The sequence below is a fragment of the Manacus candei genome, unplaced genomic scaffold, assembly GCF_025592945.1.
Source record: "Manacus candei isolate 608988 ecotype Guabito, Panama unplaced genomic scaffold, ASM2559294v1 h1tg000033l, whole genome shotgun sequence".
NCBI lineage: Eukaryota > Metazoa > Chordata > Aves > Passeriformes > Pipridae > Manacus > Manacus candei.
Window position 1 is genome coordinate 12,078,546 of NW_026138081.1, and position 26,719 is coordinate 12,105,264.

The window sequence follows — 26,719 nt, forward strand, 5'->3', positions numbered from 1 at the left end:
CTCCCCCCTACTCACACAGATACACCCACACACAGATGAAAGCCACGAGTCCCCCCGACTCTGCACGGGGTGGAGGAAGCTGCGCGGGAGAAGGGAGGACACATGGGCCGGACTCCGCGGGGAACCCGCTGGGAGCCCAGAGCAGCCGACGGTGCCCCGCTCCCCGCCCGCAGCCGGCTTCGTCACGGCCAGCGCTCCCGAAGGGGTTAAGGGTCTTCTTTTCTTCCCTTTCCGTTTCTATTTTCTGTTTTATTTACTTAATTTTCTCTTCTTTTATTTCACTTTTTCTTTTCTTTTTTTTCCTTCTTGACCGAAGAACTGCGCATTTAGTTTGCGTAATATCTTTATTACTGAAAACTTCAAGGTAAGTGAGCAATAGAAACCAGATGTGGGGATGGGAGGAAGGCAGGGTACGAGTAAGTGGAAGGGGTAGTAGGAGTTAATTGAGGGAGGAGGGGAGTCAGGTTGAATGGCGGGGGGGCGGGGGGAGATGGACGACGAAAGGTGAGTATTGATTTATTTTAAGCCCTTTTTGGTTTGCAATTGAACCCTCAAACCAAAAAGGGTTCCTGTCAGCCTCTGTCCTTTTACAAGTCACCTCTGGCAATCCCAGAAGCCTGGTGCAATTCTGTATGCTTGGTGATACTGTTAAAATCCCTCCCTGCTGCCCTCCCGTTTGGATGCAGTTGTTTTACACCTGGAGAGAGCACGTTTTTAGAGGTAAATAAATCACGACCATCATAAACGTGCGCCAAGACGCGATGGAGAGCTCGTCCGGCGATGTGCGGGGCGACTGTGGCACCGCCTCACTGCAGCGCTGGGAGAGCTGTCGTCCCTGAAGGGGTTAATACGATGAGGGGTGGGGGGGAGGCTTAAAGACATATAGCTGCGAGGGAAATCCGTATTGCCTTTAATACAGAGGAGGGGGTCGCGGCGGCGAGGGTCCCCGCAGCTGGGGCAGTGAGCAGGGGAGAGGGCCGGAGCAAACAGAGCGTGTCACGACCATTAAATCGTCCCTGGCGCTTCCGCCGGCGCGGATCCCGCACCCATTCCTTCGTGGCGTTCATGTCATCTGCTTGATTTTCTGGTTTTTAATCATAAAAAATTTTGGGGCTGGTTTTGTTTTGTTTAGTTGGCTTATTTTTTAAACTTTTTTTAACGCAAAAGATATGACCTCCACCCCCCGTCTGCTTCCACACATCCCCATAAACACACACACTCTCACACACCCCTTCCTGGGCCCCCTCCCCTCCACTGTCATCATCTACATACTAATTGGGGGAGAGGTCTCTCTCTTTTTTTTTTTTTTCTTTCCTATTGTGGGGGGAAAGTGCGGAGAAGAGCCTCTTTAAAGTGTAGTTTAGAGGGAGAGACGGAGGGCAAGCGTGTGTGTGAGAGAGAGAGAGGGAGGGAGGGAAAGAAAAAGACCCCTTTTACTGTGCGAGATCTTAAGGGGGTTTGGAGTTCTGGTCAGCTTTCACCAACATCTGAATTCTCTTAGAGCTCCCCAGCCCAGCTGTGAGTGTGTGTCTATGCGAGAGGGAGAGAGAAAGAGTGGTTCCTGGTGCCCCTCCAAGCGCATTAAGGACACTCGGGCCTTTTAATTTTAGGAATGAATGCTGATACTTGTGTTTCTTATTGTGATCCGGCTGCCATGGATTCCTACTACAACGCAGCCTCCCAGGACACAGAAGGCTCCTCGCCTTTTAGGGCATTTCAAGCAAGTGACAAGTTCAGCCCTACTTTCCTGGCCAGCAAAGGACAAGGCTTTGGTGACAGCAGCACTAAGTGCCGGAGCCGCTACAGCCAGCAGGAATGTCAGTCCCTGGATGGCAGTGTGCAGGCTGCCGGCTCTGCCGGGGCTCCGGCCTCCTTTAACAAATACCCTCCGCAGCAACAGCCGCCGCACCTCTACATGCAGCGAGGCCCCTGCAAAACCCCCCCGGACAGCAACATCAAGCTGCAGGAGAGCAGCGGCCACAACGGAACTCTGCAGGTCTCCTGTTACGGTGAGTCCCTGGCGTGCGGCGGGGGAAACATTGGAGGCGAAAACGGAGAGATACTGCCGGGCCTGGAAAGGGCCTCCCGGGGACGTGGGGGGTGGTTGCCCGGCAGAACAAACCCTACTAGGGTCAAGGAGACCTTGCCCGGCTCCGGCGCGCAGCCCCCTCCCGCCGCAGCGGGTGCCGCCGTACCCCACGAGTGTCTTCCTTCTCAGACGGGTCTGGAGCCTCCGACGGCCGCGGGAAGCCGCCTTTCCGGCAGTGTCCCGCTTTGCGATGATCTTAATCGTAATTTCGGAACGGGGCCGCTGCGCTCCCGCAAAGCGTTAGTTCTTGAGCAGTGCGGGGAAGTCCGCAGAAACTAGGAGAGAAAGAAAGAGCGGAGCGCCGGGCTGCGCAGTGTACTCTCCGCGGGGACACTTTTCCACAGGAAGAATTTCTGGAAAACTTCACCGAAATCTTCACTTTTCACTGTAACGGTCTCTCCTGTCTCTCACTTTCTCTCCTAATTGCCACTTCTCTAACTGATTTCTGCCCGGCTGTAGATAACTCCCTCGCATCCTCTCTGCGGGTCATTAGCAGCAATTAAGACACTCCCTCGCGCTGGCGCTCACAGGACAGCCGGGAACGGGGGCGCTCCTCGTGTCGTTTCCGAACGTGGCTTTAAAAGGCTTCTTCGGGAGGTCTCCGCTGTATCTGGGGGGTTAGGAAAAAAGGAAAACAAACAATCAACACCCCCTAAAAACAAACAAAAATTCAACAACGAAACAAATAAATCCCCCTAATCAGTTTTCCCATGAAGAGAAAGTGGAAATGAAATCCCTCTTCCTCACCGTGATCTCTGTGTGGGTGAAGAGGGACCGTCCCGGCCTAGATTGAGCGCGTCGCCTCTGAGGTGGTCCCCATCCTGGGATGAGTCAGTCCACCGTGTCCCCAACGGGCAGGGACAGCGATAGGGCCGTCTCTCCAGGGAGACCCTAAGACGGACGGTGTCTACGGAACGAGGGCGCAGGGTAGCCAGGAGAGGTCCGGATCAGGCCGGCAATCCCACTTCTACGCTCTCGCCGTCATTTGAGCACTCTTTTCCCTCTTTACTTACCTTTTTCCCCCCATCTCTAGACTTAAAAGGGGGCAGAGGCGCCATGCCTCTATCCATCTCCGCTGCGTGCCGGCTCGCGTTCAGGCGCCGTCCATCGCCCCCTACTTGCATCCGAGGTGTCCCTGGATTCAGGTCCACAGCCCCAGTTCCTCCCCGCACAGGTGACTTCCCTTCACTGGGAAAGGGCAGTAAGTCCTCGCCATACAGCCGTGTTCGGGAGCGCAGGCACAGCCTGGCTACGGTGCGCCCGGAGGACGGGCAGGGGTCGATCCCGTCCCCCCTCCTCCGGCTGCGCTTTGCTCCTTGCCCGCAACCCTCCTCCCGCGGGTATCTCCCCACTGAACCGCACAGTGTCATGAGGGCTCTGTTTAAGGGCTGCTTTCACGTTTGTTCTGGCCATGATTGGAGCTTTTTCCTTCTTCCACGTTCCCTCTCTTCCCCTGCCCTTTCCCCGTTGGCGGACAACTCCCACCGGCGTCAAGGCCTCATCGGCAAAGGCCTTCTTGCGCCAGGTGAGGCTTCACGGGGAAGGACACGATGGGACCGGGGAGCCCCGCGGAGTTGCGGCCCGGGGGAGACATTCCCGGTCTTCGCTTCCTCTGGGAGTGGGAGTGCAGGGGAGCCCTCGTGCCTTCCCTATCGTCCTGCCATCCTCTCTCTGCTAACCGGCTCTCTTGTTTTTGTAGGTTGCAAAGCCCAGGGCGCCGGCATAGCCTGTGATGCCACATTACAATTCCCGGTAGAATCACACGAGTTTATTACCCTCCTTAACACCGCCGGGGTTCCCCTGATTTATTTTCAAGTGGGCCTCCGCGCTCTCCTTCAGCGGGAGCCCCGCAGCGGCGGCGAGCGGCCCGGACTGGCCCAGACCGTGCTCTTTGCGAGCCCCTTGTGATGTGGCTAGGGATGGTGGGCTGTAATGAGAGACACATGGTTCGGCGAGGATAATTAATAGCAATAGTGATAATAAGAGTGCTTAATGGTTGAAGAGAGAGACTTGCTAATAACAGCTAGAGCGGGGTTTCGCAGAGCGGCTGCAACACCCGTAGGCACCCCTCCGCCTTTTCCCAGGCGGCGAAACACACCGCGCCGGGCATAGGGGCTGTGCCCCGGGAATCACGCGAAGGGCTAAAGGGACCGGGAAACCTCCGAGTGCGGGTAAATAACCTCGGCGTGAGTGAGCGCGCGGGAAGAGAAAGCCGCCGTCGTTGTCTGCAGCGGGCACAAGGGTGGCCAGCCGGAGCGCAGGCGGGACACGGAGGGTGAGGAGAGCTACTCGGAGGGGTTTGCTCGGGAAGCCGGGGAGCAGACGGCTGCCCCGCTGCCTTCCGTCGAGACCCCGCGGCAGCTTCGGTGCTGGTACTGCCCTGCGCATTGTGCAGAGGGAAAGCAGCGCGGCGGCTGCGGCGGGGACTACTGGCTCCCAGCGTTCCCCGTTGTCCGAGCCTGAGCAGGATGCTGGAGTGGTGGCATGTCGTGACCGTAAATCCCTCAATTTGAAAAACAACAAAATCCCAAAAGAAGATTAAAAAAACCCTAAACAAACAAAATGCAAACCGAGGCCGACCAACAGGCAGGCTCTCCCGCCGGGCGATGCTCAGACGGTCGGCTTTCCCCACTCCCGGCACTGCGGCAGGCCCGTGGCCCGGGCCGGTCTCCGCATTCCCGGGGGGCGCTGCGCTCCGCAGTGCGGCCCCGCAACTCTCGCCTATGCCTTTCCCCTCGGCGCTGGTAGAGGCCTCGGTCGAGCCCGGAGCGGAGCGGCCGGGCACTGAGGCGGGGGCTGGGCCGGCGGGGTACGGCGGGCATAGCACGCACCTTCCGAGCCGGCCAGACAGGGTGTCCACTCCTTTTTGTTGTTGTTGTTTAATTTAATTTTATGTCTTTAATAAACAAGTCTTTTTGAGTTATAAAAAGCCCGAGCGTGCCATCTATTGCTCTCGGCTTCTATTTCTAGATCTAAGCCCTTCCACTGCATTGTACGGATAAATATAGGCAAAGGGCGAGCTGCGTCCGTAAATACACGAAGGACACGGACGGCAATCGTCCGAGCGCTTCCAGCCCGGCTGCTGGCAGGGACGGTAGCACCGGGCAGCCCTGGCTCTCGACCGGGCTCCCCGCGGCCCTCTCGCAGCGGCGGCTGCCGGCCTGGCCCTATGGGGCACCAGGCAGGGCTCCTCACGCCCCTGCTAGAAGCCCCCCTGCCTGTGCGCTGCGGCGGGCCGGCGGCCACGCACGGCTTCCCCCGCATTCCCTGCCGCGAATAGGGGTACGGGTTATTCCGCAAACCGGCACGGGTAATTAAAGCCGAATTCTTAAATAAAAGCCACAGAATCATAGAATTACCAAGGTTGGAAGAGACCTTCAAGATCATCTAGTCCTCCGAACAGGTTATATATCTTGGCTTATGAGAGAAAAAAGCTTTCGAATGATTTATGTGCTGTAGTAATCTGACTTGCTATTTCTATTACTTGGAGCTGAAGTAAGTTATATGTCTTGAAACATATGTGTTCACATACCCATATACACACAGAAAGGTATACGTATATTGCTGTCTAGAAATACGGGCTGGAATAAAATCCTTTGTGTAGTGAAGGCGAATGCGATGGGGATATTTGCTCAAAGGAAACAGGAGAAAGGAAACGGGCTTTCTCTAACAGAGGAAATTCTTTAAGTGCCGCGTTATGCAAATAAGAACCGTTTCTTTTATTTAGCGAGCAAATAAAAAGTTCAGCCACAAGTGCACTTTTTATTGTTAGAAGTGCAGAAAGCCACTGTTGTAGGAGTCGGAGGCTCGCTGCATGCTCTTTTAAATTGACGCTTTTAATGCATTTCTCCTCCTCCTCCCCTGATGTAATGTAAGCTGCAGGCACGGCAGAACGAGCTCGCTGGCGGTCCCTCTGCGCCTCCCGCGAGGGACCGCTCGCTGCCAGGCGCTCGGGGCTCCCCGCGGGGCCCCGCGGAGCCCCCGCCGACGTTCAAGGGCTCTGCGGCACCTGCCCCCTGCCCCGGCTCCCGCAGCAGCCCCGCGCCCTGGGCGGAACGGGGTTACGGGGTCCGTGTGCTCTTCTTGGGACTCTTGCGGGGCTCTCCGCATGGTCCGATACCGTACCCCCGCACCAGGATGTGGGCCGCCCGGCTGAGCATCTCCGCAGGAACCGCTCTGCCGGGAGGCGACTGCCCCTCGCGAGCCAGGGGAGCTGAGAACTTTGAGAAGGGCATCCCGAGCTGTGGTGGCCATTCGGTCCTGCCTCCCCTTCCCTATCCCCGCAGCTTTGGTCTCGGCTCTCGGCTCCTTCCCCTCGGATAAGGGCGCGGGCTCCCCCTGTACCTCTCTCCGCCGGGGTGGGGAGATGCTGCTGCCCTGATCCCCGCGGGGGGCAACAAAGGAGTATAAAGGGGAGAAGTGAGCGAGAGGGAGGCGCGAGTGGGGAAGCAGGGACGGGACCTAAGCTGGCATCAGGGAGCAGAAGCCGGCAAGCGGAGCCAGAAGGGCGAGGAGGCAAGGCGAGCTTCGGGGAGCGGGGTGGCAGAGCCGACCCTTCCCTCCCGGTGCTGCGGGGCCGGCTGCCCGGCGGGACTCGGCCGCCGGCTCCGGGAGTGCTGCTGACGCCGCCCTGGCAATAGCCCTCTCTTTTCCACAATAGGGCCACCAGATCTGCCATTCAAGGGTTCCGGCACCCTCCCAGGGAGGGGAGGGAGCTCTCGCCAGGAGTTTGGCTAAGCCTCTGTTTGAACAGACACTCGGAGGTGCGGGATCTCCTCCGCGGAAACCTGCGGGATTTCCTCACGGAGCCAGACGCGAAGGTAGGGCTGACGCTCCTTACCCCTGGGGCCGCGCAGGAAGGTGTATTCGCGGCTCTTTCCAAAAAGTGTTTTGCGCTTCTCTTGACTCGGGTGGTAGATCTGGCTGGAGGTTTTTATAGGATTCCTGACCTGAGCTGTTTATAACACTCGTGTCAAAGGACTGGGAGCCTCCCTCTGCCTATATCCCTGCCGCTCCCTCCTTGCAGGAAGATTTCTTTTCGTACTAGAGTTGTTTATTTTCGACTTGTCCTCTGCTAATTGGAATTAACTCCGCTTTGGCCCTATACTTCTGCAGCGCACGTCTCTGACCTCAGCAGGACGTTACCAGCAATAAGAAGGGTGCGGAGAGAAAGGGTCTTAAAACTTTTGCCGGTCTTAGTTGTTTTGAAAGCAACACAGAGTGGAGCAGATGAGAAAAATACTGATAGGGAGAGAGATTTGGAGATGCTTATTGAGTGCGTCTTTTCCTAAGGGTTTGGTGTAGGAGTCCTATTAACAATATATGCTGATGCCAGATAACGCAAATGAGCTATGTATGTGTTATCTGGAGCTGCAGGCTGTTTATTTTGTGCAGCCTTTTGAGTGTACATTCAGTGTGGCTGCATGACTAACTGGCTGAAGTGATTCACTGGCTGCTTTATGGGTGACTGCTCAAAACACGGTCTGAATCAAAAGAGATTTCTTTGGCTGTGGTTTCTAACCTCACAAGTTAAATGCACCCAAGGTTTAAGGGGAGTTAATGTGCAGACTTAAATCCCTCAGATCTTAAAGATTTATTAATTTTCCAAGCCCTGCGTTCAAAGCCATGATGAGTTTCCCTTGTAAGCGGGAGGTGGTGTCTGGGAGGCTCGGAGCCAAGGTCCGCTGCTAAAGGACATCTCCAGACTTGTCCACTCGGTCGCCCTAATTCTCGACTCTTTAGCCAGTTTCGCTCCCTTGAGTCCTTAAGCTGCATTATTATTTGTTCAGGGCATTTCTGCAGCTGCAGCAATTCTCAGGTAAAAAGCATGATGCGTCCTGGGGCAGTAGGAGAATTTTCTTTCCATTCTGCAGTTGGAAAAACTGAAATTTATAACATCCGAGTAGCTAATGCAAGGTGAAGTTGTGGCCACTCAGTGGCATCAGTGTAACCTTCCCAGGGCAGTGGCTCCAGCAGAAAAAGGCACTCAGCCGGCTGTAGAAGCAGCCCCTGTTGGAGTCAGAAACTCAAGGAGTAGAGGTCCTGTGCTTGATTTTTGAAGGGATTTAACTTAGGTTTCTTGACAGCTCTGTCCTTATTCTGTGCAAGAAGCTGTAGCAACTGATGTGTTCTCATATGCTCAGGTCTCTCAGTATGTAAAGTAGGCTCAACCTGCCAATCCACTTTAATGGTCTAATCTTTTAAAAGCAACTCATTAGCGTGAGCAACCTATATTGGCCAACACAAGATACGAGTTTTGCATTTCAGAAAATGCAGAGAAATCCCTGCCCCAAAAGTCATATGTTTCTGAGATATTCCTCCTACACATTTGAAAAAAAACCGAAACCCCATCTCAGTTGTTAATTAGCTTGGAAAACATAGATCTAATATCTTCATGTAGATACATTTTCAAAAGGAAAAGAGATATAGTTCTGGATTTGCAGAAGTCTGAGTGGTAATGCAGCTAATATAGGACCCCTGTGACTTGAAAAACATTTACTAAGAGATAGATGGGAACATTTCACGTGAATGAAGTGTTAGAGTAATTTATCATAGTTACATGTCTCTCAGTTGCCTTAGCTTGTAAATGAAAGTTCATAAGCAAAAGAGGAAAGCTACTTAGATGTATTAAATAAATGACCTCCACTTTATTTTCTGTGTAAGTTCAGCTGAGTCAATGTTATTGTACATATTGGTGAATCTGCTTGGCCATTTATGCTTGCAAATCATCTTCATATTTTGACTATCACAAAGGTAGACATAATGTGAAAGAGAAATTGATATCAGCACAATACTTCTAGGGTTGTTTTTTTGGTCAAAGAGAGGGATCAGTGAGGAATAGGGGAGAAGGATGGAGAGGGAGGAACAGAGATCAATGAGAAGAGGCAGGGAAGAAGAAGAGAAGATACTTTGGATGGGTAATAAGCAGTGACAGACAGTGCTACTATGGAAGGTGGACTGCAACTGGTTTTATGTTATATATATTCTATATTCTATATTCTATATTCTATATTACATATTATGTATTATATATAAGTATGTATATATAGTATATGTATATGTAGTATATATAAGTATATAGAAGTATATATAAGTATATATAAGTATGAACCCACTAGTATAAAATTTTTTATATTGCCACTGAGAATAGCTGTGATTCAACATTTAGTAGCTGCTGTCTTCAAGTCCCAGCAGGATTTAGTCATGACAAGCTGGTATGTCATGAGCCCCACACACTCATCTGCACTGACTGAAGACCATTGCATTGCCTAACTCAGCACTAAAAAAAAGTCCGTTTGCATCTGATGATTTTTTCGTGAAGATGTAGTTTAAGTGTTTATCTTGTTACTGTAAATCTGCTTGCTGGAAACAGGTGGTTGAATCAGTTTTATTTCTAAATATATTCCTTATTAGCAAGAACCGTGTTCATTAGCTGTAAGGCAAGTGGGTAAGCTGGCGGTGGAGCCTGAAAGGTTCACTGACAGACATGCTGTATGCTGAGGCTGTGTGAAAACTGTGTGGGGCTTATGAAGACAACAACCACCTTTCTTCAGTGGAAGTCTGAAAACCCGACAAAACCAAAGGGCAGGGAGTCAACAGCATCTAGGCCCATCAGAGAAGTGCTATCAATGGGTACTGAGGAAATGGAGGAAGAGACAGGATAAATGTTTTGGTCAGATTTCTGTCTGGGGGAAATAAAATAAACTTGTAAGGTCTCTGTATAACTCCTATCTGACTGCTGTTGTTCCCTATCTGGGCTCTGTGTGCAAGCACTGCTGCTTAAAAGGAATATCTTGTGTCTCATCAGTTCCTCCCTGTAGTGGAAGCAGTCTCCTTGGGACTTTGGATATTGACTGACTGCTTCACTTAGGAGCTGTAACACTGGTTTTGGGGTAGGATGCAATTTCCAAAGAGGGAAATAGGGAACTGTATTCATTCTTTTGATGTAAGAGGGATCAGATAACAAAGGTTCTTGCAGATATCTAATCTATTCAGGATCAGTAGAAAGTGAAAGGAATTCACACCAGAATCAAAACAAAACAAACCAAAGCTGTACAGTGTGTGCAGGGAGAGGAGGCAATATCAGGAATTTTCCCAGAAAGGGTCAAAAACAATCAGAGAATAACTGTATGCTGGGACAGTGCCCAGAGAGATCTGAAGGCCCAGCTGCAAGACGACAACTCTGTGAGGTGCTGAGGAACATGTGTGACACAGGCCAGAAGTTGTTTTACAAAACAGGGGAAATAGGAAAACATTGCTCAGCCCGAAACTTGATAGGAAACCTGTGCCACAGCAAGGTTTCTGAAAGAAAAGCAAAACATCTCAAAAATGACACCAAAGGCTCACCAGGGTACCAGCCTGCTGGGTATGGAGCTGTCTCATGCTGGGCATGCAGTTGGGTCTGTCAGGTGGGGATGGGTCACCTGTGAGATTGCCCGTTTCCAGTGTGTGTGCTCTGTAACACAAGCATAAGGAGACCCACAGCATCAGGTTTTTCCAGCCCCAGTGATGTCACTCAAGAAAGACTGCATGGGAGGATGATGCATGTCCATTCTCACTGTATAACTGACTGGGAAGAGGAACTGGATGGAGGAGAGCCTGAGGCCAAATGCTGGGGCAGAGATATGCTCTATAGCTTGGACCGTGGTTCTGGTCTCCAGTTCAGGAGGCTGTGAGATCTTCTGGAGCACCATGTAGTTCTTTTCCAACCTTCTCTGGGATGGTGCATGCCCAAACATTGTCTTGGAGTGGAGTCAGGAGCACAGCTGTGGCAAGGGCCCATAGCTGAGAGCTGAGAAACACTGTGTTATAGACATAACCTGGCTTATCAAGATTTGGTCTGAAACTTCATAAGCAGATTGGAGCCAGATATCAGTCTGAGCTAGACAGGACATAGCCAAATGCTAGAAGGCAAGAGGAAGAATAGACCTACCTAAATTGGCAGAAGACCTGCAGACATTTTGTGTTCCTCATGTCTCCAGTGAGGACTTCCAAGATAAATAGCTGATGGACCAATTGCTAGACAGTTAGGCAGATGGTGCAGAAGGCCAGAAACACTCCATGAAGCTGTGGGATTTATGGCAGAGCTTAAATATTTCATTTCAGCTCTTGAACAGAAGTCAGAAAACTGCTACTGGAAGAGAGGGAAGCCAGTTGCTTTATATAGGTATGAGGTCCTGTGCTGGAGAAAAGAGTATTTCCATTCAGTTCATACCACTTCAAGCTATTAGAAGAATATTCTATTGCAGGATAGAAAGCAATGGGGTATTGGCTACAACATCAAACATGAGTGCAGTGGCTCATTTAACTCTGGCTCTGTTGGGGAGGGGAAATATCCACAGAGAATGTTGTTATAAATATATGGCTGGTCAGGACAGAGCCCCATGAAAATCTACTGAAAGGCCCAAACTCAGCTCAGGAAACAGGAGGACCTGAAGGTGCACATGCAAAGCTGGGTGATGCCAGTTTTAAATTAAAGTTGAAGCTATAGTAAGGCTTATTTGTGGCCAGGGTTGGATATTAAGCTGGTGCCCAGAGAACCCTGCTCTTCCCTTGTAGCCTTTAACTAGTTTGGTTTTGTGGCTGGTTGTACTGGAAATCCCCTTTTCCTTGGCCTTGGTGGTAAAAATTGGAGTTCTTTGTTGAACCACCTATTTTTGTCCATTTGTCAGCAGTCCACTTCAGAGGGAGAGCTATGGGAATAGTGAAGTAGCAAGAGAGGGGTTTATCACTTGTGTAATCTACAGACATTGCAAGTGCTCGTTCAGGTGCTGGTCACTGAAACTAGACAGAAGAGGGAGATGATGGGACAGTCCAAAATGTAGCCCCCACAGGGATCTGAGGGAAGGCAGGGATTGAGGAAAGTGTCCATGCTGTGGTAAAATGCATACAGTAGACTGGAGTGCTGGGATCCAGGAAGTTGCTCAGCATAGCCGAAGTGAGAGATGAACTAACACTCACCACGTACATCACTGTGGCTGGGACCTGGTTGGTCAGCACCAGGGTTTTCAGCCTGTGGTGTTTTCCTTCAAAGACATGGCTTATATGAAAGAAAGAGTTTTGGGTAATCTGTTTGTGGTGTCTGCCTCTGTGGGCAAGCCCTGAGTTGTTTCTTTGAGCTTGTAGCCAGTTTTTGGACCTCATCTGTTGTCCTCGCTAGAAAAGAAAGCCAGCAAGAACTTTGCTGTATAATACATTAATCAGAGGGGGCTTGTGCCTCACCATTACTAGGTGGTATGTGGGATGTGCCTTACTAGGTTCATTTTGGTTTCCATAGTGAATATCTGGAGGTGAAAATGGCTTTCATGTTAACACAAGTCCATAAAATATTGTACTGTGGATCTCCCACTACCTGTGTACAGCAGCCCTTACTCAAGAGACCAACACAGCAGGTCAGCCACCCAGTCCCTGTGGTACAGCTGAGGATATCCTGGCATATGGTCAGCCTTTTAATAGGAACAGATGATGTTTTATGAACAGGCTATCATGAGCTCCAGGCTGCCAATCTAAATTGAACCCAGAGCAAGGCGAACTTCTGAAGAGAGGCACAACATGCACCTTGGGCAAACACTCAGCCAGGAGCGAAAGGGGAAGCGGTTCCCCAATGCCAGGGAAGGGAACACGGCACTGTCAGCCTATCTGGCTTTGCAGGGCACTGATCCTGCCTCTGGAGGCTCAGATGCAGACTTGCCAGGATGATAAAAGCTCCACATGCTCCTTGTGAGAAGAGAAAGCTACCGTGGTGGCAAAAAGAGAGCAGCTGGGCAACTTCAGAGCTGAAGCAGTTTCCGTTGAACACAGGTGTCTGTGGGGTTGGAACAGCACTGACACGAGACCACAGTCATGAAAGACTAGTTCTAACAATTCCTTATTCAAAGGCCTTTTTTTGGACAGACGCTTTCCTCAGCAGAACAGCAAGAAAAAACTGAGGATGCATCCTTTTTTATCTCCTTTCTTCCACAATGTGCAGGAATGAAAACATTCCTGTTTCATCCAGTAGATGTAAGTTTGCAAGAGCAGAGTTCAAGGAACTAAAAGTGTCCCTCAAAAAGGTTTGTGGTGTCAAACAAGGTGTGATTGAAAAAAAACCCCTCTCATTTGACAACCTTGTCTGCTTTTGACTGTAAATTCTCTTCAGACTAGCAAGGCAAAAGCTCTCTGGTCATGGTGGGAAATCTTGTAATTTAAAGATGAAATGTTGTATAGGAAATGAGGAATGTGTGATGAGCACTTGTGAGAGCTTGTTATAACTGAAACACTCAAAAAGGAGGTTCTGATGTTTTGTTATGATGTCAAAACCATTTGAAATCTTGAGGTTGTAAACCCCTTAGTCAAGCCATGAGACAACTGGTTTTGAGGAAAATGCAGACAGATGATGGAAAATTAGTACAGGAAGTGTGATGATTTTCTTGCATGTCTTTTATTCCAAAACTGGGTCCCCAAAGATGGGGAGAAACCCTACTGAGCAGTGTCTCCTGGGACCTTACTGCAATTCATTGCTGGTGATGTTGTTGAGCCTTTGCCTGAGGTGGAATCTGCCAGACAATATTTGTCGGTAGCTATGGATTTCTTTAGAAAATGACCTTAAGTTTACCCAAAAAGGAACTAAGAGGCTGTGATAGCAACCAAGCTTCTAAGGAATGAATTTTTCACCATATTTGGGGACCTAGACATGAAGAGCATCCAACAAGGCAAAGGTTTTGAGGCCAAAGTGTTTAGACAGGTTTGTTAGATACTAGTAAATGCAACAGGAGGTATCCAGCATCCTAAATATGGTGGAGAGAGGAAGCTTGGCTGGTGCTAGGAGGAGGCATTGAGCCAGCTGCATGCCACCTGGCCTAAGATGCCCCCATTTACACTGCCTGGTCTCCCTGTGCTGCTCCTCAAGGCCTTGGTATCTGCCCACCCCATGTTGGCCTCTGAGAGACCTTAGTGTGTCTCCCACAGCACCAGAAACCTATGACTGGGTAACTGAATCACACCCCAGACACTTTACAAGAGTGACAAAAGAACCAGGACTGATCCAGCCCTTTGCTTATTTTGTTGATTTTAATGACTTTCAGTGTAAAGGGAAAGTGCTGTCTGACCCCAGTTTTCCTTTTCAGTTATTAACCAGGAAACAACACAGTCCCTGCAAGAAGTTCATAGATCTGGCCTATAATGGTCCGACCTACCTGGACTCTGCAAAAATCAGGTGGAATGACCCAGGTTTTTCTAAAGAAAATCTAATACAATTATTGCCTCAGGCAACATGAACATTCTCTGATGTCGGCTTACGTGTGGAAATCTGTGTGATTTCACGTCCCACAGAGATGGAGATATTAGGAGCCCAAAGCAGACAAAGCATGGTGTGTAGCAGTGATCACGTAAGTGCATTAACTTGTAAGAGTTATGGCCAAGGAGGAGTTAGGAAGGTAGCTGAGTGGGTCCTGAAAGCCAAGAATACAGCTAAGGATGTTGAGTCTGGTAGAAATTAGTTCCCTACTGGGGAAAAATAGGGAATGGCCTCATTTAGTCCACAAATTTCATTAAAACCAAAAACTTTGCTGAGAACTCCTTCTCAGAAGGAACTCCTTCTCCTTTCTTCAGAAGAAAAGGGAGCAGCAGCTGAAAGCCTGTAATAGCATCCCAGTGGGAGCAAAGTTGGTCCAAGCTGGCTCTTGAAAATGTCCCAACAGGAAAACGTGATACTAGTGTGTAGAAGTCTAAATTGGTTGCTCTGACACTTCCTCCCTGTGTGGCTGAGATGAAGTAGGTCCATGGGTCTGGGTTCTTCTGGAAGTAGGCTGAGCAAGGTGTCATTTTGCAGGGATTCCTGATGGTGATGAGCAAAGCAGTTTGATTTTGCTCAGCCCTGTGCCAGAAGTATTAACACAGTGAGTAGTGTGAGTGTGGGCACTGAGGACTGCTCAAGGCACACCCCAGAGCATGCTCAGACCAGGAGGCAGGGGTAAGCAGGGGCCCCGGCAGTATGGCAGTGATAGCGGTGTAGCACCATGGTTGAGGTGATCTGCTCCTCACCCTGCTGTGTCCTGCACAAAGTGATGTTATGCCAGACCATCCTTTCCTCTGCTCCACAGCCCCCAGCTCTCCTGGCAAAGCTTTCTCCTGGAGCAAAAACCATTAAATAAAGAAATGGCACACTGGTTTCCAGACTGTCCCTGGCTGTTAATAATCTACAGAGCTTCTTACTGTAGCATCCAAACATCACAGTACATCAACCGACAGGAGATGAAGCACCAATGTTTTATTTTCTGTTTATATCAGATCATATTCTTGACAAAGTTACACACACAGATTATTTAGTTCACTATGTACTACAGTTTGAAGTAAATTGGACTGTATAGCAGCTGTGCTATCCCTGTTTATAAGCCTCAGCTTCATCAGCTGTAGGAAGTGTCAGTGGGAAAGAACAATGTGGTTTAAGCCAATTTAGGAAGCTGCATCTTTGCTTTGGAAAACATAGGATATGAGCAGCAAATACTCAGAGATCCCTAATTTCAGGCAAACCTGTATTTACTAGCAGGCACAGCCTGCTCTTGGAAGGCCTCTCGGACCCCATCTTTGGGATGGAGAGTTTCCACAGTTTCCTTTAGCACTAAAACCTTGGCTCTAAGACTCTGGCTTCTTGGAAGCTTAGCCTCATAAGTGTGTTCACTGAAGGAGTTTTGGACTTTGAAGTTGCATTATTTACATCTGACTGTATATCTTCCTCCTGGGAGCGCTATGAACAAGATGAATTGCAGAAGAAATCACACGTTCCCACGCAAGCATGTTTGCCTCTCATGAAGTATGAAAAACTATGACCCAAATGTACTGTGAGATAGTAAATCTCAGGAGACAGCATGTCTGAGATGAGAAGGAAGGAGAAAGCAAGACACTGAAGCTCCCAGCAGCTCACCTTGAAAGCACTCTGAGTCCAGGAGCTGGAAATGCTTTGGGAAAGAGAGGCCAGCTGGTGGCTAGTGGCCTCATTAATGCCAGGAGCCCTCAGATCTTTGAAACTGAAGTGTTTATCTGTTCTTCCCAAATTTCATTCTTTCCAGACCCTATCTTGTAGATAGGCTCATTTTTAAAGAACACAGGGAGACAGCTGTTGAAAACGGGGCTTGCTTACTCTTGTCTAGGAAACTCTGAAACAGTACATACCTTTCAGACTGGTGCTTTTGATGTGTATTGATTCCAGCCCATGTTTTCTGATTGTGTATTTTATTCTCCCCTCTAGGCCATCCTTCCTGCAGCCACTCTTACCACCTGCTTTTAAAGCCTCCTGTTGCTTCCCACCCAGCTAGAATAGGCAAATTTCAAGCACCGAAGCTCTTCTTGTGGCATTGGCATCACAATGTCTTTAAGCAGGGACCTTCTGAGGTGGGGCCCATCTCAGCACACAGACATCCACATGCAGATCAACTATCTCCCAAAACAAGAGCTCCCCTAAGGGAGCATTTTGGGAGACAAGAGAGCAGGAAGAATGAATATGTGTTATATATGCAAATTGTTAGCAAGGTATGATTTTTTGAGGTCTGTCTGGGAGCCAGGATTGTTGTTGGGATGATGTTTGTGAGTAATGATTGGTCAGCAGATTGTGTGTGTGTGTCAACTGGTGCAAGGAGTAGGCAGCTGAAAGTGGAACTGTGGTGGTGAGTAGAAGGTAGGTAAAGGGTGGACACGAGATGAGTATTTGTTCCCTAGTTGTATGAGCATCTCTGGCAGAAGTAGGTTTCTGGGAAAAATCCTCTTTTTCACAAGTTCCTAAAGATGATCTCTGCAAAAGTTTGCTAATATTTACTTGACATTTGTTGTCACTCATGTCAATATGATCTTGTCCTGGAATGTTAACTGGAAGCAAACGCAAAAGTGGGCATGAACTCAGCTGATGTGGATACAGTTTTTAATTTAGGCTGATTTTCATGGTCATCATCTTTCACGTAGTCATCCAGTTCATCTGAGAGTGAGTGGTGCTCCAGGAGTTCTTCTCTTTCCAAGAGTCATGATTTTTTTGTTCTTTCTTAGGAAAGCGTGTTACCAGAATCACTGTTCTTTGTTTCTATTGCCTGACACTTCCTACCACAATTCTGCATCCAGTTGCTTCTAACTTAATCAAAACTTAACAATCTTGCCTAAAAGCAGTTGTTTCCCTCCAGCTGTTTTCATAATACTATTTTTTTAAAGTTCATCTAAATCAATTAAGCTGTTTCCAAGAATGTAACTAAAACTAAGCACATTTTTGTTTTCTTCATGTCAGGAAAAAATCTGATGATGACTCCTTTCATAAGTTCTGTGCTGTGGAAAAAATCATCAGACTTGCAGTAGAGCTGGGCTTTGGGTAGGAAATGTGCCCTGTGCCTTTCCTTTGAAAGATTATCTAACAACAAGCTATAAGGAGCTACTCCCAGTAGTGGCAGTTTTAATTTTCGCACCTAAACATACTGCAGATTTCTCATCTTCTGGGAGTATTTCCAACTAGGTCTGAACTTACTCTTCTTTCAGTGGCCCCCAGTAGTTGGTCCAGCCTTTCTTGGATCCAGGAAAATGATGCCATGCAACCAGGGAGCATTCCCAGCCAGCAGAGGCAGTCCATCAGTGCCAATGGAGTCACACTGCTCTGAGCACCATCTGCAGAAACTACACCACCATCTTCTCCCTAGAAAAATTCGATCCCAGAGTGGCTTTATAAAGGAATTTAGTGATGCAGGTGATGATTATCTTGGCCTGGCCTTGTCACTACCAAGTACAGCGAGTGGCCAGACCCCGGTAACTTTGGCAGTCAGGGTCAAGTGGCTGGAGAGCATGTGCAGGATGGGCAGACACTGCGGGAGTGTGGCTCAGCAGGCACAGACAATCTGGGCAAAGAAGTGAACCATGAAGGGGGAGAAGAAAGTAAATGTCAAATACTCTCGGCTCATGCAAACCTACTTCTGTTTTTTTGTTTGAGTTTTTTATTCATTTGTTAGTTAGTTTGTTTGGTTTTTTTCCCTGGTGACAATTACATGTGTTGCAAGACGAAGTAGTTCTCAAGCGAAATAAATCCCTTTCTCTAAGCTCGGAGTGCATAGCACTCTGAATTACTTGACAAGCACAGTTTACCCTTTCAGCAATTCAAGACTCCATTTTCACAAGTAAGAGTATGCTTTTGTGGATGTTTTCCCTGATCAGTACTACCTGATGGATTTTTTTTTTTCTTAATAGCTGTCATTTCATCTGCATCTTCCTATTCCCAGCTCAAATTAAAAATGTAAGTTGTTGACTGTGAATACTATTTGTTATTCATTTACTAGAGGAATCTTAGGCACATTCATTCCATTTCCTCTTAGTGCCTCATTATCAACAAACCTTTGCCTCACTTTACTGCTTCTGTAAATCATTTTCATCCCTTTCATTTGAGAACCATGTGTTTGGGCTCTTGCACAAATGTCTCATGAGAATAATAGGCCAAGTCATGTAGTATCATTTTTACTCCTTGATAAGCTGTCAAAACTTCATTAAGAAGGGATTATTGAACAACACGTAAGTATTTGTTTGGATGAAGAAAGCATTGCACTTAAACCATGAAGCAAGCAGAGGTTTGCAGTATTTTACCAAGCTGGCTTGTGTCAGCTATTGGTATAATTCAAATGACTTAGATTAGCCTGTCTCCCACAGGCAACATATACCTTCTCTCTTCTGTGATATGAAGGATGTGGAGCTAACAATGCTCCAGCGGTGCCCTAAAAACTGAGGAGAAACGAGGGAGAATTTCAAACATTCTTTCCCTACTCCTCATAGCCCCAGCAGAAACAAATGCAAGGCACGAGAGTGTAGCACTCCTGACTCCTGGTGGGCTCCCATTGGAGGCTGCAGTGGCATTGGCTGCTCATGGCAAATGCCAGTGGTGGACACAGACCCAGAGCCAGACTGAGGTGGGGGGAACTGTGTGCCACAGAGGCTGGAGGGATCCTACAGAGGCCAAGAGTTTATTAAACCTCACTTTAACTGGAGCTGAAATATGTGCCCCTAGTGCAGGGCAGCAAAGGTTAAAAAAGTCCTTTCTGCAGACATTTTTATGACACTCTTTGGGGATACATATAAGAAAGCTGGAGCGTTGTGAACAATTTAAAAAAATATTTGTTTAGATTGTGTCAGGGTCAATTGGAGTTTCCAAGTAAGCCAGTCTTAGACGGATTTTTCTTTCTTTGCTCTTTCTTCACAGCTACAGTGTAGACATGCTGTAGGGTCATGGCCAGGCCATGCAGTGCAGCTATGTCCCCTCAATTCCTCAAAACAGCTCTTGAGACCATGAGAGCTTGAGGTCACTATGACCCCCTGCACTGCATGTGGGCTCATGGAGACCAGGGATGACAGTCCCTGACTAGCAGGGGTTGCTGCTGCCCTCAGACCTTGTCAGGAGTCCAGGCTTCCCCATCTCCATTGACACCTCTGCAGGAAACCTTATGGGGCTGCAGCACTGGCCCCACCTCGTGACAAGGGTGTAGAGGTCAGGAGAACAACCTATTACTCTCAGGTTTGTTGTTAGTTATTGTGTCTTCCTTCTTGGTTGGAAAATTCCTAATTTGGTTGTGCTGCTTCTTGCTTCAGTTTGCGATTTTGCTGCCCTCTTACTCTCTGCCAGTGAAAGATGATGCCAGTCTGTTGCCCAGGCTCAGTGACTGTGAATTAGTGGGTTTGGTAGCCAGAAACCTGATTTCTTTTTGGAATACTTCTAAAAGCCTACTGCTTGTAGGAGTTTTCCCAGACCTGGCTGGCCTTGAGTTTTGTGATGTGCAGTTGGAATGGAAATAAGTTATAGCTGTGCTTCCAAGAACAGTCAGTTTTGGGGAAGGCTGACAGTTTTTCTTCCCTCATCTGGGCCTTTCTTTACTAATCAGCTGTATAAAACTGAAGAATAGCAGAACTACTTTGTTAAAAAATCTGGCCCAAACTTTGGCCCAACATTTAAACTCAACTCTTTCTGTGGTTCAGTGATGTTCAGCCAACTTTGGGTGTTTTCTGCTTTTCTCCAGTTTTCCCATCACTTCTCCTTTCCAATTTTCAAGAGAAACTGATAGCACCCAAATCCCCCTGAGATGCCCTGTACTTGAGTATCACTGAGGCTGCCACATCATCTTATCCAGACTCAGAGTCCCCAGGTCTTCTCCACAGGGGCATCTGTGGCTCCAAACTGGGAAGCACGAGAAGCAGCACAGGAGCTGTGCTGGGAGGATTTGTTGGGGCTTGCCTGACTGCCCATCTGAGGTACATAACGCTGCACTTTAAGTGTAAGGGCAGTCCAGGGACACTCATAAGCTGCTGTGTCTTGCCGAATTAGGGCTGCAGGCTGGCTGCTTCAGCTGGGCAGGGTCTGCTTGGACACCTCTCTGGCCAGGGCCTCTCAAGCCTTCTGAAGTTTATCTATAACTAATTTAAATCAGGACTCTATAACGCAGAGGCAGTTGAGCTCTTGCACAGCTCATTACAAAATGGCCCTAATCTCCCTCCTCCTGCCCCTCTTCTTTGCTGGTGATTTCAGGTTGCAGCTCCAGCCCTGCTGCCAGCAGCACAAAACAGGCACCTGGAAGTCACCTCTGGGAGGCAGCTGAACTTCAGCAATGCATTGCTTCCTCTGCTGAGAACAGTTTGCTTTTACAAAGCAGAGAGACAGAAGAATGCAGAGAGACAGACTGACAGACCGACTGACCAACCAACCAACAGCGTGAACAGTGTCCACGCAGGCACAGACCCACAGGATGGGGTGAATCACTCTGCAAGCTGGCAGTAAGGAATTAAACTGTGCCATGGACAGACATCAGAGCAAGGCTCAACTCCCTTCAGGCAGTTTTGTCTCACCAGCCTTCCTCACGAGCTGGAAGTAGTGTCCCTCCACTCCCCTCTTAACTAGATGGGTGATTTATATCTTCTGTCACACATGGCGACTGATGGTGCCTCGCTTGGCGTGTGGTTAGCGTGGAACACACACTGAGATGTGGAAGGCTGCACCAGTGCCTCATGCCTCTCTCTCACTGGGATGGAGCAGATGTCCTGCTTAGCCATTGCCCAGCCTTGGGTGGAAATTTTAGGGGAATGTCCAGGGCATTTTGTGGGGAAGAGGGAGGTGCTGACTGATTGCAGGGGAAAGCTCTGGAGGAGATGACAGCTTGCAGTGAAGAGCCCCCTTTTCTCTTGCACTGCTCAGGCAAGGGGTCTTTTCAGATCCTTGCAGTGGCAAAAGGGCACAGGTGAGGTTAAGTTGAATACATAAGTCTGAATCTGATGAGAACACTTATGCTCTTTCTTTCCGAGAGAGCTTAGATCTAAGCCCTGCCTCACTCTTATCTGTCACTCACAACTGAACAACCCTCAGTGCTACCACAGGCACTGAATGGCACTGTCTGCTGTCAGCCTCAGAGCTCCCTAGGGCTTACCTTTCCCTGCTTCAAGTACAGGGCCTGGTTTCATAAGGCCTCAGTGCAGGGAGGGGGGTTGAATCGTGGCTACCTTAAACACTATCATCATGTAACTTGGCTGGAGATAGCAGGGGAGGAGCAACCTTGCTGTATCTACATTTTTCTAAAAGAAGCACAACACTGAGAGAACTGAATGATCCCAAAGTAAGAAAGATAGGTGGATGGGGCAGTTTGCTCCAGATGCTGACAGTAGGGATATCCCAGTAGGGAAACTCAGCTCAGACAGGAGAGGAACAGAGCCCCCACATTGGGACCGAGCATCAATATGTGCAAAACCCTACAGTGCCTGTTTGTGGAAAACAAAAGTCTCCAGCAAACAGCATTGGGGACCTCTCTGTTCTGCCTTTCACTTGGCCAAGGGTCTGTGGACACTTTTGGACTGAAATCCCAACAAACAGCTACTGGCCTGGGTCTAAGTGAGATGATACCATTCAATACTTTGTTCAATATTAGTGATACTGATTTTTTTCTCAATGAGATCACATATTTAATCTATTCAGCACTGAGTCAAGTCTTCAGAGCAGTTAGGTGCTTAGATCTGCTTCTGAGGAACTTGAGAAAAGCTGAGACCCTCAGGCACTCACTACCATGGCAAGGAAATGAAGGACTGCTTTGGAAGGAGGAGATTACTTATCCAAAAGATATCAAAATCTGAGCCAAGAGGAAACTGAAAGCCCTTTCAAGACCCCTTCCCATCCTTGCCTGCCTTGTCCATCTTTCTTGGCTGGCGTACACTGGAGATGTATCAGTTCAGAGGTACTACATGGCTTTTGGTTCACATGCAGCGTTTTAGGCAGAAACACAAGTAGGACACTGCAGAAGCCCACAATTATTTCCCAGCTGTTTGTAACATGCCTACAGTGGGAAATAAAAGAGACATTTTAAAATGCAATAGCTGACCCATCTTGTCTGTCATACTTTCAAGCAGGGCCTTGAACATAGTCTGGTGTGCTGCAAACCTGTAGCTGAACACGCTCAGCCCTGCACCTGGGGCTGCCTGTGTGAGATATAAGGAGGATTTGATGCCACTGAAGGGGCTGTCATCTCCCTCTGCTGTCACTTAAAAAGTCATCTTGTGGTTGGTCCTGGCATATCCCCAAGGCAGGGGGTGTGTCACCTCCTGCAGACACTGAAAACCTTCAAGTGTCAGAGAGGAGGGAACTAGATCACTAGGAAATTAATGGGCTCTTCAGAGAGAACTGAGATGCCCAGCTCCAGAATATTTGGCATAAACAATAATCTCCTTTTGCATTCAGTAGTGAGGAAGCCATGATACACAAGTAAGCAGTTTCATTTTCACAGAATCACAGAATATGCTGAGTTGGAAGGGACCCACAAGGATTATCAAATCCAACTCTTAGCCCTGCACAGGACCATCCCCAAGAGTCATACCATGTGTTTCTCCCAGTGGAGGCAAGGGCAGCACATTTTCTTCCTCTTTCTCTTTCTTTATATCATGTTCTGGGAGCCAGAAAGTCAGCTGCAATTACAGTAGGTTGCTAGAAGCATTTTTGTGCCTTCAAAATTTCCTCAGTCAGCACTTTTCCACTGTTCAAATGAATGTGCTACATGAAGAAGGACTTGGAGCGTAAATTGTACCTTTTACTCTAGTCACAGCTTCTATGCAGAGTTTTTAGAAAATATTTGTTTATGTAAAAGCCAGTTTTGTTAGCATTCTTTAAATAACATGAAAAAGGAGCAAGCAGCATATTTTGCATTCGTACAGACAATGCTGAGCTCTCCCCAAGTAGCCACAGCGTGTGTGAATCCAGCTAATCAGGCAATAAAGCAAAATGTGCCCTTAAAACCAGATGTTTGTACTGGGGGGAAAAAAAGCTAGTTCAGAAAAAAAGAAAGAGGAACAGCAACTTTCACAAGAAATAATACACATTTTCCCCAGGCTTTCTGTGATATAAACTTCTCAGCAGCACTAGAGTTAATGTTTATCAAGCTGTCTGTCCCAAACCCACAAAGTGATTTAATCCAGGAGAACTAGCCAGGAACAAGAGGGCTTAAAGTGCAACCAGGGCTGAGGTAGATTTGACTCCCATGGAAGCATCTCCCAGGCACACAGTGGAGATAGAGCCAGTGACTTAAGTTATACACTGGCATCAGGACGACCAAAAGAAAGCTTATGGACTCACCTGTGCGATGTGGCACCTCTGGCACTGTCCCCAGACTGCTTTTCAGAACGGAAGGAGTTTTTGAGGTCTTTCTGCTCCAGGCTTCAGCATTATTCCTGTACTATACTGTGATCAGAAAAATAAGTCTCTTCTTGAAGAGAGGAGCCCTAGGTGTGGTCAGGAGGAGCACAGTAGAAAGAAATGCCGCTCTCCCCCTTTCATCCTACAAGTAGGATTTTCTGTAAGAATTTGCTCTCTCTGTAATTAGCTCTCCAAGGTGGTCAGGTATTTCACATCTACTTTTAGCCTGTGAGTTCCACTATGTTCCCCTCTTTGCTGTAGAGCCTCAGGAGGCTGCAGGCAGCAGAGCAGCAGTGCCAGCAGCTTTTACAGGCTTAGCAGAGATGGATGGTGTCCATGTAGATGAGAACATTCATGCAGTGGTTTCCTGAGCACAAGGGGTAGTCAATGAATCACAGAATCACAGAATATGCTTAGTTGGATGGGACCCACAAGGATCATCACATCTGACCCTTAGCCCTGCACAGGACCATCCTCAAGAGTCACACCATGTGCCTGAGAGTATTGTCCAAACACTTCTTGAACTCTGTCAGGCTTGGTGCTGTGACCACTTCCCTGGGGAGCCTGTTCCAGTGATCAACCACCCTCTGGGTGAAGAACCTTTTTCTAAAATCGAGCCTAAACTTCCCCTGATATGACTTCAGGCCATTCTCTCAGGTTCTGTCACTGGTCACAACAGAGAAGAGATCAGTGGCTCCCCCACCTGTTCCCCTCATGAGGAACTTGTACACTGCAAGGGAATGCTGTACCATAAGCACAGGAACAGCCTAGACTGTGTTCCAGCCTTCCTTCAGGTTCTGCAGGATCAACCAAATGAGGTCCCTGTCTGGGATAGATGGACAGGCAATCCTTATCCAGAGCTGAAATGGAGATTCTCCAACCAGTTTCTGCTTAGCAGCAAAGGGTAACTGCAGCCTCCAAAATGAAGCCAATGTTTTGTGTCCTGTGTAGACTTCTACAACTCACATTTAAGCGATGAATGCTGCCCAGTTTTACATTTCAGTTGGGCCCAAGAGTGAAGGTATGATTAGGCATCTGATCATCACTAATAAAATCGGTGATGCCAAATACAGCTAAAAAAATGTGGGTCTTCTCTCCATCCTTAAACCCTTATCTACATGTGCAGACTGCAAGATTACTAACTCCCTGAACAAAAATAAACCTAAATATTTGGGTCCTTATTTGTTTAAAATCCAGCCACTCCATTTTTTCCCATATAACCCTAGATGTGGATATTTTTTAAATTATAGTCTTGTGCTGACTTCTAGACTTCAGTGACAGACAGGAGGCAGAAGGCTGCAGCAGACAGCTTAAGAACAAGCATAATGGCTTCAGCATGTGTTAAGGCAAGATCATAAGAACTGGATAAGGTTACTATGGCTGGCCAAGTCCTTGAGGTGTGCTGGCTGGGCTGTGGTGCAAATCTGCCTTGGTAAAAAGTGTGGAGTACCCTGCCCAAACCCTATCTAGGGAAAATTTTAGCACTGATATTTATGCAAGAGTTCAGAGAATGACATTAAGAGCCAGAACTGGATTTAAAAAGTATTCTTAAACATCTGCACTTGAGGTTGTGATGTTTTGGGGTTTTTTTAATGCATCATTGCTATGAAGAGTCAGACCATGGCTATGCAGACAGGGAGAGGCACCATGAAATGGTCACAGAATCTGGGGATGGGTGGGGGGAACACCCCTGTGCCCACACCTGGGCAGGAAGGCAGAAGGTCCCTATGTCATTTAGCGTGGGAGCAGAGAGGCAGTCGGGTGCAGCCCCACACCACTTGTGCCGTGTGCTTTGGACGTGGGTTGTCCACCAACAGGCAGCCTCTCTGAGCTGCCACATGATAGGTCTTCCAGGCTATGCTTGAAGCTTCCCAAGACTGGGATAGCATAAACTCCTCACTGAGACTAATAGCTTGGACATGATGCTGTCAGAGCAGTATATTGGCAATGCCAAGATCCAGGCTTTTTTGCCTGGAGCCCATGGGAAACTGCCCTGTGCTGGTTGTGTCCCTGGGTGTTGGCCATATAGCTGTCTTGCATCCTTATGGGCTGTGGGGCCACAGTCACAGAATCTATGGGAAGAAACCTATCAGCAAGGAACTGTGGCTTGTCATGCATGTGCTGTGCAAAGCAGACCTATCTTTTCAAGTTGGGCCCAAAGCTGTGTATTGGAAATGTCCTATCCTACATTGCCGTGTGGATGTGCCAAGCTGACTTTGCTCTAAATTAAATTTCATAGATAAGATTGTACATACTGAAGATTTTACTCCATCGTCCTCACAAAACAGAACACTTGAGGAACAAAACAGATACAAGCTGTGAATTCAAACATTCTGACAGCATGAGCAAAATGACCATTCCCTCAGGACAGTGTCAGCAGAGCAGCATGATGCTTGGCTCCCTCACGGGCTTGCTTACCTCATGGCCATATATGCCACATGGTCTTGTGTTTCCTGCACCCCCTTTCTCTTCTGTAGGGTCCCCAGGACAGACACGGTGAGATTGGAAAGGCATAACCCCTCCAGGTGAACTGGGGATGCAGGCATCCTGCCCAAAGAGGCTGCAAGGTGTTTGGGGCTCACATGCCCAGATATCCTGGGCTGTCCCTGCCCATTGGCAACTGACACAGGGTGACTCAGGGAAGGTCTTGGCAGTGCTGATGGTCTAGCAGGCACCAAGGCACTGAAAAAGCAATACATAATTGTGGGAAGCCAGAAAATATCCTTCTACTGCTACAAGGGCAAGGATGGAGTCATAAGCAGTGAAAGAGGCATCAAGCGGTCCTGTCGGGCTTGTAAGGGTGCAATGGTGCTCACATTAACTCCTTGTCATGGAGGTCTTCACAATATATAACTCAAGGTCTCTCTAGGTTTGATTAGAAACAGACACCCCAAACTTTACACTGAAACTTTGAGGCCATCTCCAGTTACAGGAAGTCTGGGCATATCCATATGCAGATGTATGCAATTTGTTTCACTTCAGCAGTT

At 48.3% G+C, this 26,719-nt stretch overlaps 1 protein-coding gene across 1 annotated transcript in view; it reads left to right on the forward strand.

Annotated features, from left to right (window-relative positions):
* The first annotated feature begins 1,612 nt into the window (after window positions 1-1,612).
* Window positions 1,613-26,719, forward strand: part of ALX4 (ALX homeobox 4) — a 39,219-nt gene continuing 14,112 nt past the window's right edge. Inside the window, exon 1 of the mRNA XM_051791738.1 lies at window positions 1,613-2,009. Within this exon, the coding sequence (XP_051647698.1) occupies window positions 1,613-2,009 (397 nt within the window). The remainder of the gene's footprint in view (window positions 2,010-26,719) is intronic.